Source organism: Pristiophorus japonicus, chromosome 9 (genome assembly GCF_044704955.1).
Source record: "Pristiophorus japonicus isolate sPriJap1 chromosome 9, sPriJap1.hap1, whole genome shotgun sequence".
NCBI classification, from domain to species: Eukaryota; Metazoa; Chordata; class Chondrichthyes; family Pristiophoridae; genus Pristiophorus; species Pristiophorus japonicus.
In genome coordinates, this window is record NC_091985.1 from 149640433 (window position 1) to 149658925 (window position 18493).

The following is an 18493-nucleotide window of genomic DNA, read 5'->3' on the forward strand; positions in this document are numbered from 1 at the left end:
GGGCTATCCAATTAGTCCCACACCCCCGCTCTTTCCTCCTAGCCCTGCAATTTTTCTCTTATTAAGTCGAGATCCAATTCCCTTTTGAAAGTTACGATTGAATCTGCTTTCATCACCTTTTCAGGCAGTGCACTCCAACAACAACAACAACTTGTATTTATATAGCGCCTTTTAGCATCGTGAAACGTCCTAAGGCACTTTGTAGGAGTATTATGTGCTATAAATTTGAGCCGCATAAGTAGAAATTAGCGCAGGTGACCAAAAGCTTGGTTAAAGAGGTAGGTTTTAAGGACTGTCTTGAAGGGGGAAAGAGAGGTGGAGAGGCGGAGAGGTTTAGGCAGGGAGTTCTAGAGCTTGGGGTCGAGGTAACAGAAGGCATGGCCACCGATGGTTGAACGATTATAATTGGGGATACTCAGGAGATGTTCATAACAACTTGCTGAGTAAAATAAATTCTCATCTCCACCCCGGCTTTTTTGCCAATCTGCGTCCACTAGTTACTGACTCTCCTGCCAGTGGAAACAATGTCTCCCTATCTACTGTATCAAAACCCCTCACATGTCTCTCCAATCCTTTTGAAGGCGGATCGGGAGAACACTTGGTAAGACAAGGCCAGATGCAAATTGTTAAGCTGCCCATTCGCCCAATTTTCCTTTCCTTTGAAGTCAATTGGGATGCATAATGGGCAGTCAATCATTTTTTAATGCCATCACCCATAGTTCCAGTTATTCAAATTTTGTTTAAGTCAAACAAGAATACCTACTGATGTGGGGAAATGCAGTATGCTGTATTATTATGTACCGATTGAATGAATTGAGTCCGATCATAATTGTTGCTCTGAATGTTCACTTTCTGTGAAATACAGAGCTTAACAATTTGTATCTGGCCTTGTCTTACCAAGTGTTTTCTCGATCTGCCTTCAAAAGGATTGGAGAGACATGTGAGGGGTTTTGATACAGTAGATCTGTATCCCCAATAACTTCTAATTAGCTCCGTACATTCTAACCTTCTGAGCCTTGGACGTGCTTGCTATTGAGGGAGTGCAGCGAAGGTTCACTAGACTAATTCCCGGGATGGCAGGACTGACATATGAAGAAAGACTGGATCGGCTAGGCTTATACTCACTGGAATTTAGAAGAATGAGAGTGGATCTCAGAGAAACATATAAAGTTAAGACGGGACTGGACAGGTTAGGTGCAGGAAGAATGTTCCCGATGTTGGGGAAGTCCAGAACCAGTGGTCACAGTCTAAGGATAAGGGGTAAGCCATATCGGACCGAGAAACATTTTCACCCAGAGAGTGGTGAACCTGTGGAATTCTCTACCACATGAAGTTGTTGAGTCCAGTTTGTTGGATGTATTCAAGAGGGAGTTAGATGTGGCCCTTACGGCTAAGCGGATCAGGGGGTATGGAGAGAAGGCGGGAGTGGGGTACTGAAGTTGCAAAATCAGCCATGATCATATTGAATGGCGGTGCAGGCTCGAAGGGCCGAATGGCCTGCTCCTGCATCTAATTTCTACATTTCTATGTTTCTACGTTTCTCTGTTTAAATACCTGACTACCCGTGTGTCCCAGTCTTTTTATCCCCCATCTTCACAATCTGACAGAGGACCTACACCAGACAACCCCTGTTGAGCATCCCGGATCAGGGATATACCAACACAACTGGCGTGAAGTGTTTACCAATTACCGAGACAGGCAAACAAATTACTGATTGTTTTCAGTTTTCGGGAAACAACTTTAAAGTCTACCTTAACAGCATTTTAACCTCAGCCACTGCCAGATAGTTGTGCTAAAATCTGCAGGTTATTATTGGCAGCATTCGTAGTAAGGGACTCATATATCTGCCATCCCTTCTTTCATACTAAATACCGCACAGGGACTTTTTAAAAGCAACTCCTATGATTAATTTTAATCATAGGAGTTGTTGTGAGATTCTCCAGTCATGCACTTAGATGCCTTGTTGTTTCGAAAGCTGCTGTGAAAGTTTATATTGCAAGAACTCTCTTTCTTGAGCCCTTCTTGCTCTGTAAAGAATGCAATTACCCAGTTTTACTGTAATTTTGCAAATATTTTTCTCCTTTTTGTTTCATTACCCTCACATTCTGATGCAAAGAAATCTAAAAATAAATAAGAGAACTTGAGAAGAGTGAGAGAGAAAATCCCAAGAAAAATCAGCACTAAAAACGGTACTGAAAAATAAAACTATAAAAATTATACAAGAGAGTAAGTCTGTCCTTTTAAGAGCACCATTGAACACATGGTTTCCACATACATACATTTCAGGCAGAGTGCACAGCTCAATCCTGACCTTGATGGAAAATCATGCTGAGCCTTATTTGTATCTATTTGATTGGTTTTCATATATCATATATTAAATATATAATTCAGAAATTAAGCCCTTGAACATTATGCGGAGAATCCAATAGGGTTGCTGGGAGATCCTACAAAGCACAAACTGGATGAGAGGTGGAGGGGTCCTGCCCTGTCTTTCACAACCCCTGCTAGCCCAGTAATTCATTAGTAAGTAACGAGTTTTGGACTGATAGGTTCGGCAATTGTTTTTTGTGCTACATACCTTGCTAAGATTTGCTAAAACTGCTTCTTCATCACCAAAGACAAATGGTACGGTACCACTTACGGTGATACTGTGTCCAAGAGGAGAACTGGCAGTAAACCGAATCACGTGACGTCTGGAAGAGAAACACCATACAGATACATCAGAGAATGCAAAATGGCTGTCGCACATGATAAACAATACAGTGTCCCTGAGCTGCTGAGTTTCAGCATAAATGATGGAGCTGTACCACAAGCAGATGTTTGGGGAAGATCAGTTATGTGGAGAGACTAGAGGAGCTGGGATTATTTTCCTTAGAACAGCGAAGGTTAAGGCGAGACTTAATCAAGGTTTTCAAAATGATGCGGGGTTTTGATAAAGTAGGGTGAAACTGTTTCCCCTGGCAGGAGGGTCGATTACCAGAGTTCACAGATTTAAGGTAATTAGCAAAGGAGCCAGAGGAGAGATGAGGAAAAATGTTTTTACGCAGCGAGTTATTACTATCTGGAATGCACTTGCCTGAGAGGGTGGTGGAAGCAGATTCAATAGTAACTTTCAAAAGGAAATTGAATAAATACTTAAAGGGTAAAAAAATTGCAGGGCTATGGGGAAAGAGCAGGGAGTGGGTCTAATTGGATAGCTCTTGCAAAGAACTGGCACAGTCAAGAAGCGCCAAATGGCCTCTTGTGTTCTATGATTCATGATCAGATGTCCATTTCTGCACAACCAATGATTCTTCATTACCTTAAAGGAATAGTTAAGGGAATAGTCCATGGGAATTGCTTTCACTCTGGTGCATTCATTATCTTGGAAACTGTTGCTTTAAGAGATTTGTACCAGAGGTGGCCTGATGATTTCTCCAATTCGATTGAATGTAAGGCCTACTTTTGTGGTTTGTCCTCAGTTCTTTGCAGGTAATCTAGTACTGCCCCTTATACAAATAAGAATATACAAATAACCTGGCCATGAGATTTTAACGTCTCATCTGAAAGATGGCACCTCCAACCGTGCAGCACTAAAATGTCAGCGTAGATTATACGTTCGAGTGTTGGAGTGGGCTTGAACCTCAGACCTTCTGACTCAGATGCAAGACTGCTATCCCTCAAGCGGACACGTAGCTCAGTGTAATAATGGTATTAAAATCAGGCCCAGCAATTAAAATCTGCTGCGCCTCCGACGAAGACTACCACGTGGGATTACCAGCCACCCCAGCGGGAATTTAAAGTCGGCCCTAATGAGCTTAAACTTCCACAGCAGCGTCACATGAGGAACTTTGTCAAATGCTGCTGGATTACCCTCCCTCATTAGCTTTTCTCAAGGAACTTTGGAGGTGAAATTGCCCCTTTTTATAGCCCCGTTAGCACCTCCAGGGGGCGCTAACGGGGCGCAAGACATTTTTCGCTGGGGGAAGTGGGGGGGGGGGGGGGTGCACTACCGCCTCCTAGAAAATTGCCTGGGAATTTATGAAGGCTTTGCCACGGCATCGCCATGCGCGGCAACCCCTCTCGCCAACTCCTTAACGTCCTGCAGGGGAAATTGCCCCACAGGCCGCAAGGCTGGCGCGAGCGGGTCGCGAAGCTGGCGGACATCCGCTCTCGGGGTGATCCTTAAAGGGGAGGACGACAGCGCCCCGGGCTGCCATCTTTTTTTTATCTGCCGACTCTCGGGTCGGCTCAACAATGGCGGCCCGAGTGTGATCCGGGCCGCCACCGTGCAGCCCGGCACTTCGTCTTGGGTGTCGGGCTGCAGGCCCGGTCGCAAGCTGCCCTGGTGGCCTAGTGGAGGCCCTCAGAGGCCGTGCAGAGTGCGCAGCGGCCTTCTCCTTTAATCGAAGGGGAGGGGTGTTGAAGCCTGTCAGTGCTACGTGGAGCAACTGCGTAATGGCCCGGTTACTGTCCCCAAAGGAAGTGGAGCGTGTGGGATTGCGCTCCGCTTCCTTTCAGGGGCAGTAAGGGTAATTCCGCGGCGGGGGCGGGACTTCTGCTCCGGCGCTAAAAGTCCCGTCCCAGATGATTACTGCCCCTAAATGTTACTTTAAGTAGGGAATCAATGGGTGGGAAGAGGAAAGCTGCTGATAGAACAATTTATGTAGACTCTGGACAGAGCAGGCTTGATGGGCTGAATGAGCAATTCTTCTTCTGCTTTTGAATTGAGGAGGTGAGAAGGAACCAAAAAAACACACACATCAACATGCAGCACTGAACGGAAAAAATATCACTGTTAGATTACTGCCTTGAGATCACACTCCCCATATTAGCTGTGGAGCTGGTGGGGCAGTTTTACTCTTTTTGATTACATAAACCATGAAAGCTTTGGTCAGTCAGATGTTAATCCAGCTTTTATCTCAACCAAAAAACAGTCTGGGCACCATCAATTAAAATCAATTCTACAAAATATAGGGCTAGATCACTGACCCCACACTCACAGTGAGGAATCTGCTCAAAGGTTTGGAGACAAGGCTGCAACAGGGTGAATATTAGGCAAATGAGCTTCTGTCAGAAAATGTATACTTTTAATAGTTTCCCCATTCTGGTGGGATTATGCATTGGCTCTTAACTATGTAGTACTGACTTATACTTCTGGACCAAAATCATCACATACCCGCCAGGTAGCTCTAAGGTGGTCGATTTTGTAGCCAAAGTTTTGATATATAGAATTGGAGAACTTGAAACAAGACTCTTCCAGGAGTATGGCTCAGCCAGGAGAATGCCTGGCTGTAGGCCTGAAAATGCCTTCAGGTTATCTGGTAAAGATCAAAAAGGCAAGAACGGTCAATGTCTATCGATATAAATCGTCCACACTTAGCAATATGTATCACTGACTTTTTTTTTTAAGACTATCTTCTTCTTATAAAGGGAGACACACCACAGGAGTGATTCTATGCTCCCAGCAAGGTGCTGCACTCGCTGTACTGTGAGCCTGACTTCCCAATGAGAACACAGAATCACCACTGTAAGTTTCAAATGAAAAAATACTCTGTTTACATTTTGGAACAATAAGCTGCAAAGCAGATGGCAACATGGAATATTCTAATTCATTGAATCGTAGAATTTTAGAGCACAGAAGGAGACCATTTAGCCCAACGTGCCTGTGCCGGCTCTTTGAGAGAGCTATCGAATTAGTCCCACTCCCCTGTTCTTTCCTCATAGCCCTGCAATTGTTTTCCTTTTTAAGAATATATTCAATTTCCTTGTGGGTAAAACTTAAACTTCTCTGTCTTTTGGTTGGTATTCTTGACTGAGTTACCTTCACAGCTTGTGAAAATGAAGAGATATTCACAGCAGTTTCCAGGTCTTTGGGGAGTCTGGGAGGGATTGCGAACTGACAACTCTCCCACAGAAATGCTCATGAAAATCAGGGCCTGCTGCAGCACGATTTGCTTTTCAGACAGGCGCCACTCCCCATAATACAGCCGGGATCAAAGGACCATCTCACGGATGGGCGGAAGTTCTGCCAGTGCAACAGGGTGAGGGGAAACTTGTGCCATTATTGCCAAAGGATTAAATACAAGGCAGTGCGTGGTTAGACTGAAGCAGATAGCAAAAGGGAGCCACAGCTCACTGAGGGTGCCTTCATTACAAATGTCAGCCCCTTGGTGGAGCAACAAAAGCATGACTCTAGCTTTTCTTTAATAGTAGTTACTTCAAAGCAGACTTTACATTGAGATATTGGTAACGGTACCACTAATAGTTTTGCAGATGACCAATTATACCAAAGGGATATATTAGATAGACACTGCTAGATCTCAAACGTTAACCTGTCTTTTCCCTTGACAGATACTGACTGACCTGCTGTGTATTTTCAGATTTTCTGCTTTTATTTCATATTGCCAGCATTTGCAGATTTTTCTTTGTATAGAAACATAGAAAATAGGTGCAGGAGTAGGCCATTCGGCCCTTCAAGCCTGCACCACCATTCAATATGATCATGGCTGATCATGCAACTTCAGTACCTCATTCCTGCTTTCTCTCCATACCTCTTGATCCCTTTAGCCGTAAGGGCCACATCTAACTCCCTTTTGAATATATCTAACGAACTGGGGAACTATAAATCATGATTTTTCGTAAGGAGTCGACATCAATTTCTTTCAGTATTTGCTTCTTATGTGTGTCAGCCATGGCTCAGTGGGCAATACTCTCACCTGAGTTGGAAGGGTTTGAGTTCACACGCTACTCCAGGGACTTATTAGGTGTCGTCTATCAGATGAGACGTTAAACTGAGGCCCCATCTTCCCTCTCAGGTAGATGTAAAAGATCCCATGGCACTATTCTGAAGAAGAACGGGGCGTTCTCCTTGGTGTCCTGATAAATATTTATCTCACTGCTGTTTGCGGGAACTTGCTGTACGCAAATTGGATGCTGTGTTTCCTACATTACAACAGTGACTACATTTCAAAAGTACTTAATAAGCTGTCAGGCACTTTGGGACGTCCTGAGGTCGTGAAAGGCTCGCTATAAATGCAAATCTTTATTTCAATGTAGGCAGAACCAATGTAACCAGTCAATAGATATTATGTGGGTAAATGTTTTAATGACTGGCTGTGATTATAAGGCATGACAACATTCAGTGGGGGTCTTGGGTGGATGTTTGTTATCAGCAATTGCTGCTACTGCCACTAATTGCAGGACTATTGTACATCGATACCTGGACAGGAAAGAGCTGTACCGCTGGGACGGGCTTCACCGGAACCAGGCTCGGACCGAGGTTCTAGGTGAAAGGATAAACCAATAAAAGCGGAGTTGCAGGGGTTGGGGGCGGGGGGGGGGGGGGTGGTTGAGTGGTGCTCGTGCTGACATAAAAATAAAATAAATAATAAAAAGCAGAAGATTAAAAATAGGGACGGAATGAAGTGCAGACCATCAATAGTGGTAGATAATTCAGAAACAAATATAGGTAATTAGAACACAAGAAATAGGAGCAGGCGTAGGCCATTTGCCCCCTTGAGCCCGCTCCGCCATTCAATATGATCATGGCTGATGATCTACCTCAACTCCACTTCCCTGCCCGATCCCCATATCAACAAATAACTGTTAAAAATATACCAAAAGTGATAATAAAAGCAAGGGGTGTGATAAGTTAAAATAAGAACATCAGGGCATAAGGGCAGGACAGGGTCTATTGCTCAATTTAAAGTTCTATACACTAATGTACATAGCATAAGAAATAAAACAAATAAATTAGAAGCACAAATTCAGCTGAAAAGTTATGACGTCGCAGCAATCACGGAGACTTGGTTACAAGTTGGACATGACTGTGAGATAAATATTCCAGGTTATAAGGTCTTTGGAATTGACAGGGGAATTTGAAAAGGAGGAGTAGCAATATTGCCAAGTGATGCTATTACAGCATTAGAAAGAGGGGCTATTAGTCAGGTTAAGCAGGCAATAGAAAGGCTATGGGTAGAATTGAAGAATAAAAAAGAATGCAAGATTTTGGTTGGAGTTGCTTATAGGCCTCTGGATAGCAGCGATAAAGTAACGGGAGAGAAGCTTGTTGCAAAAACAGAGTAGTTATAATGGGAGACCAATTTTGACACAGAATGGGGAAGCAGAACAGTTCGAGTCCCAAAGGCAGTGAATTTCTTGAGTTCATTCGAGACAGCTTTCTGGAACAACATGTTCTTGAACCAAAAAACAGGCCATCTTAGATTTAGTAATGAGTAATAAGCCTAAATTAGTTAATAATCTAATGGCATGGGAACACCTCGCTAACAGTGATCATAATATGATAGAATTCAATATTAGGTTTAGAAACATAGAAACATAGAAAATAGGTGCAGGAGCAGGCCATTCAGCCCTTCTAGCCTGCACCGCCATTCAATGAGTTCATGGCTGAACATGCAACTTCAGTACCCCCTTCCTGCTTTCACGCCATGCCCCTTGATCCCCCGAGTAGTAAGGACTTCATCTAACTCCCTTTTGAATATATTTAGTGAATTGGCCTCAACTATTTTCTGTGGTAGAGAATTCCACAGCTTCACCACTCTCTGGGTGAAGAAGTTTCTCCTCATCTCGGTCCTAAATGGCTTACCCCTTATCCTTAGACTGTGACCTCTGGTTCTGGACTTCCCCAACATTGGGAACATTCTTCCTGCATCCAACCTGTCCAAACCCGTCAGAATTTTAAACGTTTCTATGACGTCCCCTCTCACTCTTCTGAACTCCAGTGAATACAAACACAGTTGATCCAGTCTTTCTTGATAGGTTAGTCCCACCATCCCGGGAATCAGTCTGGTGAATCTTCGCTGCACTCCCTCAATAGCAAGAATGTCCTTCCTCAAGTTAGGAGACCAAAACTGTACACAATACTCCAGGTGTGGCCTCACCAAGGCCCTGTACAACTGTAGCAACACCTCCCTGCCCCTGTACTCAAATCCCCTCGCTATGAAGGCCAACATGCCATTTGCTTTCTTAACCGCCTGCTGTACCTGCATGCCAACCTTCAATGACTGATGTACCATGACACCCAGGTCTCGTTGCACCTTCCCTTTTCCTAATCTGTCACCATTCAGATAATAGTCGGTCTCTCTGTTTTTACCACCAAAGTGGATAACCTCACATTTATCCACATTATACTTCATCTGCCACGCATTTGCCCACTCACCTAACCTATCCAAGTCACTCTGCAGCCTCATAGCATCCTCCTCGCAGCTCACACTGCCACCCAACTTTGTGTCATCCGCAAATTTGGAGATACTACATTTAATCCCCTTGTCTAAATCATTAATGTACAATGTAAACAACTGGGGCCCCAGCACAGAACCCTGCAGTACCCCACTAGTCACTGCCTGCCATTCCGAAAAGTACCCATTTACTCCTACTCTTTGCTTCCTGTCTGACAACCAGTTCTCAATCCATGTCAGCACACTACCCCCAATCCCATGTGCTTTAACTTTGCACATTAATCTCCTGTGTGGGACCTTGTCGAAAGCCTTCTGAAAGTCCAAATATACCACATCAACTGGTACTCCTTTGTCCACTTTATTGGAAACATCCTCAAAAAATTCCAGAAGATTTGTCAAGCATGATCTCCCTTTCACAAATCCATGCTGACTTGGACCTATCATGTCACCATTTTCCAAATGCGCTGCTATGACATCCTTAATAATTGATTCCATCATTTTACCCACTACTGAGGTCAGGCTGACCGGTCTATAATTCCCTGTATTTCTGTTATCCAATTATTGTTTGTGTCCTCCTTAGTGAATACTGAACCAAAGTACTTGTTCAATTGGTCTGCCATTTCTTTGTTCCCCGTTATGACTTCCCCTGATTCTGACTGCAGGGGACCTACGTTTGTCTTTACTAACCTTTTTCTCTTTACATATCTATAGAAACTTTTGCAATCCGCCTTAATGTTCCCTGCAAGCTTCTTCTCGTACTCCATTTTCCCTGCCCTAATCAAACCCTTTGTCCTCCTCTGCTGAGTTCTAAATTTCTCCCAGTCCCCAGGTTCGCTGCTATTTCTGGCCAATTTGTATGCCATTTCCTTGGCTTTAATACTATCCCTGATTTCCCTAGATAGCCACGGTTGAGCCACCTTCCTTTTTTTATTTTTACGCCAGACAGGAATGTACAATTGTTGTAATTCATCCATGCGGTCTCTAAATGTCTGCCATTGCCCATCCACAGTCAACCCCTTAAGTATCATTAGCCAATCTATCTTAGCCAATTCATGCCTCATACCTTCAAAGTTACCCTTCTTTAAGTTCTGGACCATGGTCTCTGAATTAACTGTTTCATTCTCCATCCTAATGCAGAATTCCACCATATTATGGTCACTCTTCCCCAAGGGGCCTCGCACAATGAGATTGCTAATTAATCCTCTCTCATTACACAACACCCAGTCTAAGATGGCCTCCCCCCTAGTTGGTTCCTCGACATATTGGTCTAGAAAACCATCCCTTATGCACTCCAGGAAATCCTCCTCCATCGTATTGCTTCCAGTTTGGCTGGCCCAATCTATGTGCATATTAAAGTCACCCATTATAACTGCTGCACCTTTATTGCATGCACTCCTAATTTCCTGTTTGATGCCCTCCCCAACATCACTACTACTGTTTGGAGGTCTGGACACAACTCCCACTAACGATTTTTGCCCTTTAGTGTTCTGCAGCTCTACCCATATAGATTCCACATCATCCAAGCTAATGTCTTTCCTAACTATTGCATTAATCTCCTCTTTAACCAGCAATGCTACCCCACCTCCTTTTCCTTTTATTCTATCCTTCCTGAATGTTGAATACCCCTAAATGTTGAGTTCCCAGCCCTGATCATCCTGGAGCCACGTCTCCGTAATCCCAATCACATCATATTTGTTAACATCTATTTGCACAGTTAATTCATCCACCTTATTGCGGATACTCCTTGCATTAAGACACAAAGCCTTCAGGCTTGCTTTTTTAACACCCTTTGTCCTTTTAGAATTTTGCTGTACAGTGGCCCTTTTTGTTCTTTGCCTTGGGTTTCTCTGCCCTCCACTTTTCCTCATCTCCTTTCTGTCTTTTGCTTTTGCCTCATTTTTGTCTCCCTCTGTCTCCCTGCATAGGTTCCCATCCCCCTGCAATATTAGTTTAACTCCTCCCCAACAGCACTAGCAAACACTCCCCCTAGGACATTGGTTCCGGTCCTGCCCAGGTGCAGACCGTCCGGTTTGTACTGGTCCCACCTCCCCCAGAACCGGTTCCAATGCCCCAAGAATTTGAATCCCTCCCTGCTGCACCACTGCTCAAGCCATGTATTCATCTGCGCTATCCTGTGATTCCTACTCTGACTAGCACGTGGCACTGGTAGCAATCCCGAGATTACTACTTTTGAGGTCCTACTTTTTAATTTAGCTCCTAGCTCCTTAAATTCTTTTCGTAGGACCTCATCCCTTTTTTTACCTATGTCGTTGGTACCAATGTGCACCACGACAACTGGCTGTTCTCCCTCCCATTTCAGAATGTCCTGCACCCGCTCCGAGACATCCTTGACCCTTGCACCAGGGAGGCAACATACCATCCTGGAGTCTCGGTTGCGTCCGCAGAAACGCCTATCTATTCCCCTCACCATCGAATCCCCTATCACTATCGCTCTCCCACTCTTTTTCCTGCCCTCCTGTGCAGCAGAGCCACCTACGGTGCCATGAACTTGGCTGCTGCTACCCTCCCCTGATGAGTCATCCTCCCCAACAGTACCCAAAGTGGTGTATCTGTTTTGCAGGGGGATGACCACAGGGGACCCTTGCACTATCTTTCTTGCACTGCTCTTCCTGCTGGTCTTCCATTCCCTATCTGGCTGTGGACCCTTCTCCTGCGGTAAGACCAACTCACTACACGTGATACTCACGTCATTCTCAGCATCGTGGATGCTCCAGAGTGAATCCACCCTCAGCTCCAATTCCGCAACACGGACCGTCAAGAGCTCGAGGCGGATACACTTCCCACACACGTAGCGCCCAGGGACACCGGAAGTGTCCCCGAGTTCCCACATGGTACAGGAGGAGCATATCACATGGCCGAGCTCTCCTGCCATGTCTTAACCTTAGATACCCTTAAATTGGTAATAACAATGTTACAGTTCACTTACTGATATAAAAAAGAAAAGAAAAGCTACTCACCAATCACCAGCCAATCACTTACCTCATTGGCTGTGACGTCACTTTTTGATTACTTTCTACTTCTATTTTGCTTTCTCTCCCGCTGTAGCTGCCTTTTGATAGGCTGCTCCCGCGTCTCACCAACTGCCGCTGGCTCTCGATCTCCCACTGGGCCTTTTATAGGCTGCTCCCGCGTCTCACCAACTGCTGCTGGCTCTCGATCTCCCGCTGGGCCTTTTATAGGTCGCTCCCCTCTCACCAACTGCTGCTGGCTCTTGATCTCCCGCTGGGCATTTTATAGGCTGCTCCCGCGTCTCACCCACTGCTGCTGGCTCTCGATCTCCCGCTGGGCCTTTTATAGGCTGCTCCCCTCTCACCAACTGCCGCTGGCTCTCGATCTCCCGCTGGGCCTTTTATAGGCTGCTCCCGCGTCTCACCAACTGCTGCTGGCTCTCGATCTCCCGCTGGGCCTTTTATAGGTCGCTCCCCTCTCACCAACTGCTGCTGGCTCTTGATCTCCCGCTGGGCCTTTTATAGGTCGCTCCCCTCTCACCAACTGCTGCTGGCTCTCGATCTCCCGCTGGGCCTTTTATAGGTCGCTCCCCTCTCACCAACTGCCGCTGGCTCTCGATCTCCCGCTGGGCCTTTTATAGGTCGCTCCCCTCTCACCAACTGCTGCTGGCTCTCGATCTCCCGCTGGGCCTTTTATAGGCTGCTCCCGCGTCTCACCAACTGCCGCTGGCTCTCGATCTCCCGCTGGGCCTTTTATAGGCTGCTCCCGCGTCTCACCAACTGCCGCTGGCTCTCGATCTCCCGCTGGGCCTTTTATAGGCTGCTCCCCTCTCACCAACTGCCGCTGGCTCTCGATCTCCCGCTGGGCCTTTTATAGGTCGCTCCCCTCTCACCAACTGCTGCTGGCTCTCGATCTCCCGCTGGGCCTTTTATAGGCTGCTCCTGCGTCTCACCCACTGCTGCTGACTCTCGATCTCCCGCTGGGCCTTTTATAGGCTGCTCCCCTCTCACCAACTGCCGCTGGCTCTCGATTTCCCGCTGGGCCTTTTATAGGCTGCTCCCGCGTCTCACCAACTGCTGCTGGCTCTCGATCTCCCGCTGGGCCTTTTATAGGTCGCTCCCCTCTCACCAACTGCCGCTAGCTCTCGATCTCCCGCTGGGCCTTTTATAGGTCGCTCCCCTCTCACCAACTGCTGCTGGCTCTTGATCTCCCGCTGGGTCTTTTATAGGTCGCTCCCCTCTCACCAACTGCTGCTGGCTCTCGATCTCCCGCTGGGCCTTTTATAGGCTGCTCCCGCGTCTCACCAACTGCCGCTGGCTCTCGATCTCCCGCTGGGCCTTTTATAGGCTGCTCCCGCGTCTCACCAACTGCCGCTGGCTCTCGATCTCCCGCTGGGCCTTTTATAGGCTGCTCCCCTCTCACCAACTGCCGCTGGCTCTCGATCTCCCGCTGGGCCTTTTATAGGTCGCTCCCGCGTCTCACGCGTCTCACCAACTGTTTGAGAGGGCGAGTCAGGAAGCAACATTTAAAATTTAGGTAAGGAAGACTTTGGAGGGATGAGGCAGGAATTGACCACAATAGAGTGGGCAGAACTATTAATGGATAAAACTACAGAATACAAGACCTGTACAAACCCCGAAAGAGCAAGATCTCTACTTGTGTAAACAATCTTGGTCAACAAGGGAAGTGAGAAATAGTATAAAACTAACAGAAAATAGAGAGTCGGGATAAATGGTTCATTCTCTGGTTGGCAACCAGTAGCTAGTGGGGTGCTGCAGGGATCAGTGCTGGGACCCCAACTATTTACAATCTATATTAACGACTTGGAGGAAGGGACCGAGTGTAACATAGCCAAGTTTGCTGACGATACAAAGATGGAGGGAAAACAATGTGTAAGGAGGATACACAAAATCTGCAAAAGGACATAGACAGGCTAAGTGAGTAGGCAAAATTTGGCAGATTGAGTATAATGTTGGAAAGTGTGAGATCATGCACTTTGGCAGAAAAAATCAAAGAACAAGTTATTATTTAAATGGAGAAAGATTGCAAGGTACTGCAGTACAGAGGGACCTGGGGGTACTTGTGCATGGAACACAAAAGGATAGTATGCAGGTACAGCAAGTGATCAGGAAGGCCAATGGTATCTTGGCCTTTATTGCAAAGGGGATGGAGTATAAAAGTAGGGAAGTCTTGCTACAGCTATACAAGGTATTGGTGAGGCCACACCTAGAATACTGCGTGCAGTTTTGGTTTCCATATTTACAAAAGGTTATACTTGCTTTGAAAGCAGTTCAGAGAAGGTTCACTAGGTTGATTCCGGAGATGAGGGGGTTGACTTATGGGGAAAGGTTGAGTAGATTGGGCCTCTACTCATTGGAATTCAGAAGAATGAGAAGTGATCTTATCGAAACGTATAAGATTATGAGGGGACGTGACAAGGTGGATGCAGAGAGGATGTTTCCACTGATGGGGGAGACTACAACTAGAGGGCATGATCTTAGAATAAGGGGCCGCCCATTTAAAACTGAGATAAGGAGAAATTTCTTCTCAGAGGGTTGTAAATCTGTGGAATTCGCTGCCTCAGAGAGCTGTGGAAGCTGGGACATTGAATAAATTTAAGATAGAATTAGACAGTTTCTTAAACGATAAGGGGATAAGGGGTTATGGGGAGCGGGCAGGGAAGTGGAGCTGAGTCCATGATCAGATCAGCCATGATCTGATTGAATGACGGAGCAGGTTCGAGGGGCCGTATGGCCTATTCCTGTTCCTATTTCTTATGTTCTTATAAAGGAAAGGGTTTATACGAAGGCAAAGAACAGTAGAGAACCCGCAAACTGGGGGACATATAAAGAACAGGAAAGGAATATAAAGTGATAAGAGTTGTAAAAAGGGAATATGAGAAAAAGCTTTCAAGGGATATCCAGGGTTTTTACAAATATGTTAAGAGAAAAAGAGGATGGCTAAGAGAAATGTAGAATCCTTAATGACAGATGCAGGTGATACTGTAATTGGAAATCCGGAAATGGCAGACTTACTAATTAGCTACTTTTCATTGGTAGAGGATCCACAGTAGAGGATGAACTGATCAGAGAGATTCAGCATGGATTTGTAAAGGGTAAGTCATGTCTAACAAACCTAGTTGAATTTTTGATAGCGGTAAGTAATGTTGATAAGGGAGTATCCATAGGCCTAAGTTTTGGTTGTCCAGCAGAATGGCGCACCGCCGAGAGGCCCGCCTATTTTCTGGAACATAAAGTGCGCCAATTACTAACTTCGCGATTCTCCAATTTTTTTGGCCCTTTCCAGGTTGGCGCGACACAGCGAGAGCTGCTGGAGGTGGGGCAAAGGCGTTGCGATGAAGAACTGCCGGCGAGAGGGGCGGGGGGGGGGGCTAGGGCCCGGCGGCATTTTTAGTGCCGAAAGCCTTGCGCATGTGCGCTGGAGCGTGCACGCATGCGCAGTGGCAGAGAAACATTGGCAATCGGCCATCTTTAAAGGTACATGATGAAGAGTGATTTTTGGTTTTGTAGAGCTGTGCAAAGGCTTCTGACTGATTTTTTGTGCCTGAAGGAGTGCATATAGCAGTACTGTGGAATAAATCACCTGCTGGAATCAGTGAGTGCTGTTTGTTGCTGCTAAACTTCCAGAACAAGCGCTGCATAGGTGCAGGCAAAATAAGGACTGTGTGTTTTGAAAAATCAGAGTGTCAATTCAATACAGCAATGGAACAATGTCCACCAAGAACGAAGAATTTCTTGCATGAGGAAGTGGAGACACTAGTGAATGTCATTGAGCAGAGATGGCAGGAGCTGGATACCAGCAACAGAGGTCGCACAAAAAGGCCACCCGAAGAAATGAAGAAACGCTGGAACCAAGTTGCAGAAGATTACTGCGCAGTGGTGCATACAAGGAGATCTGGAAGCCAGTGTAAAAAGAAATGGCACAACCTTGGTCAAGTAGTTAGTGTAAGTAATATTTTCATTTTTCAATGGAATCTAAATTGTAAATGTGACCCTCTGTATATGTCCCACCTTGCAGAAAGACGCACTCTGTATAAAGTTATATTTTAATCTTTGCAGAAGAAATTGGCCCACAACAAAAGGGAAAGAACTCGAACAAGAGGAGGCGTGCCAAATCTTCATCCACTGACACCCTTGGAAGAGAGGGTTGCTGCTTTGATGAGTTGTACATGGAGAAAAGCAATCAGTACTGCACAAGCTGGGCTCACACGCGAGGGAGAGGGTAAGTCCTGAAAATGCATCGTGGCCCTTCAAATCAACCTGCTGCCTGGCCTGCTATGTGTGAGAGTACTCATGCCATTCATCCTGCCCCCTCCTGTGCTGCTAACCATTTGACTGTTCTGATATATTTTGCAGATGATGATGCCAATCCTGAAGATCTAGAACATACAGAAGAAGAACCAAATGCGTCGGTCCAGACGTTCCAGACCAAGGGTGGCTGCAGGCGTTGACTGAAATGTCTTCAGGGGAGACCTTAGAACTTAATATTTATGAGCCTACATCAACGGACATCAGTGTTTCAAACTCTTGCATAGGTTCTGGTTTCACAGATTCCGACGTTACAGGTCCCAGTGGTGCTGGTGGTGTAATGCAGCAATTTACACCCACTGCCCCACCGTCCTAGCCTGCGCATTCTACTTCCATAGGTTCTGGTTCCACATTCTATGGTTTCACAGATTGCGACGTTGCGGGTCCCAGTGGTGCTGCTGGTGTAAAGCAGCAGTTTACACCCACTGTCCCACCGTCCAGCCTGCACCTCCCACTGGAGTGGTGCCGCATGTAAGACCCAGGTCCCCACCATCCCAGCCCACGGCTCCCACTGGAGTGGTGCCGGCAGCAACACCCAGGGCCCCACCGTCCCAGCCCACGGCTCCCACTGGAGTGGTGCCGGCAGCAACACCCAGGACCCCACCGTCCCAGCCCACGGCTCCCACTGGAGTGGTGCCGCATGTAAGACCCAGGTCCCCACCATCCCAGCCCACGGCTCCCACTGGAGTGGTGCCGACAGCAACACCCAGGGCCCCACCGTCCCAGCCCATGGCTCCCACTGGAGTGGTGCCGGCAGCAACACCCAGGACCCCACCGTCCCAGCCCACGGCTCCCACTGGAGTGGTGCCGCATGTAAGACCCAGGTCCCCACCATCCCAGCCCACGGCTCCCACTGGAGTGGTGCCGCATGTAAGACCCAGGTCCCCACCATCCCAGCCCACGGCTCCCACTGGAGTGGTGCCGACAGCAACACCCAGGGCCCCACCGTCCCAGCCCATGGCTCCCACTGGAGTGGTGCCGGCAGCAACACCCAGGACCCCACCGTCCCAGCCCACGGCTCCCACTGGAGTGGTGCCGCATGTAAGACCCAGGTCCCCACCATCCCAGCCCACGGCTCCCACTGGAGTGGTGCCGCATGTAAGACCCAGGTCCCCACCATCCCAGCCCACGGCTCCCACTGGAGTGGTGCCGGCAGCAACACCCAGGGCCCCACCGTCCCAGCCTGCGGCTCCCACTGGAGTGGTGTCGCGAGGCAGACCCAGGCAGAGGAGAAGGAGAATCGAAACACGCTCTCCTGAGATGCAGCGTGCAACAGATGTGGATAAGGTTGTGGCATTGGGTATGGAGAGCAATGAGCTTACCCGATCACTCATCGGTGGCATCAGTGCAGTGGGTGAAGAGTTGACGGCCCTGACGGGAGAAATAGCAGTAATGACACGGGAACTTGGGGAGGGAATGTCCGAGGGAGTGCAAGCGACGGCACAGGCCCTCATGGAGGTAGTTGCTGCAATAAGGGCACATAGCCCGGCCAATCAAATTACACCCCTATGAAGAAGTGAACATTTACCGAGATGTGGATGAGAGATGGTTGCAGCCTTTCTTTGCTGCTTTTGTTCTTGTTCTTGATGTAACTGTAGCAACTTTTTTCAATTGAAATTGTTTTGTAACTTTACAACTTATAAAGTGATCTTAGGGTTTTTAAGTGATCTTAAAGAGTCATATTAAAGTTTAATACAACAAATATTTTGTTAAACTAACATGAACTTTTCAATAAAATATTTTTACATTAAAACTGAATCATGTTCCATTAACACAACACAACATAGGAACAACTCCAAAAAATAAACATGTCCATGTGCAACAGTTGTCGCTGAGCCCTCAGGCATCAGTAATTGAAGCGTTCATGGATGAGCTTCTGGTGCAGGGCTCGAGCAATCGTTAAAGGAGCACGATGGACCACCCTCCTCCGACCTCATGCTCCGGCATCAGGCACTTGCATGCTTTCCTGATCGTCGTCATCATCCTCATCCTGCTCTTCCAAATTATCATCAGGCA

General features: G+C 46.8%; 1 protein-coding gene across 7 annotated transcripts in view; it reads right to left on the reverse strand.

Moving 5' to 3' along the window:
- The window catches only part of adgb (androglobin), a 513562-nt gene that overhangs the window by 167712 nt on the left and 327357 nt on the right, over positions 1–18493 (reverse strand). For all 7 annotated transcript variants that reach the window (XM_070889961.1, XM_070889958.1, XM_070889959.1 and 4 more), the window contains 2 exons: positions 5159–5300; positions 2579–2693 (listed from right to left, as the gene is read on the reverse strand). In XM_070889961.1, coding sequence (XP_070746062.1) covers positions 2579–2693; positions 5159–5300 — 257 coding nt within the window. The remainder of the gene's footprint in view (positions 1–2578; positions 2694–5158; positions 5301–18493) is intronic.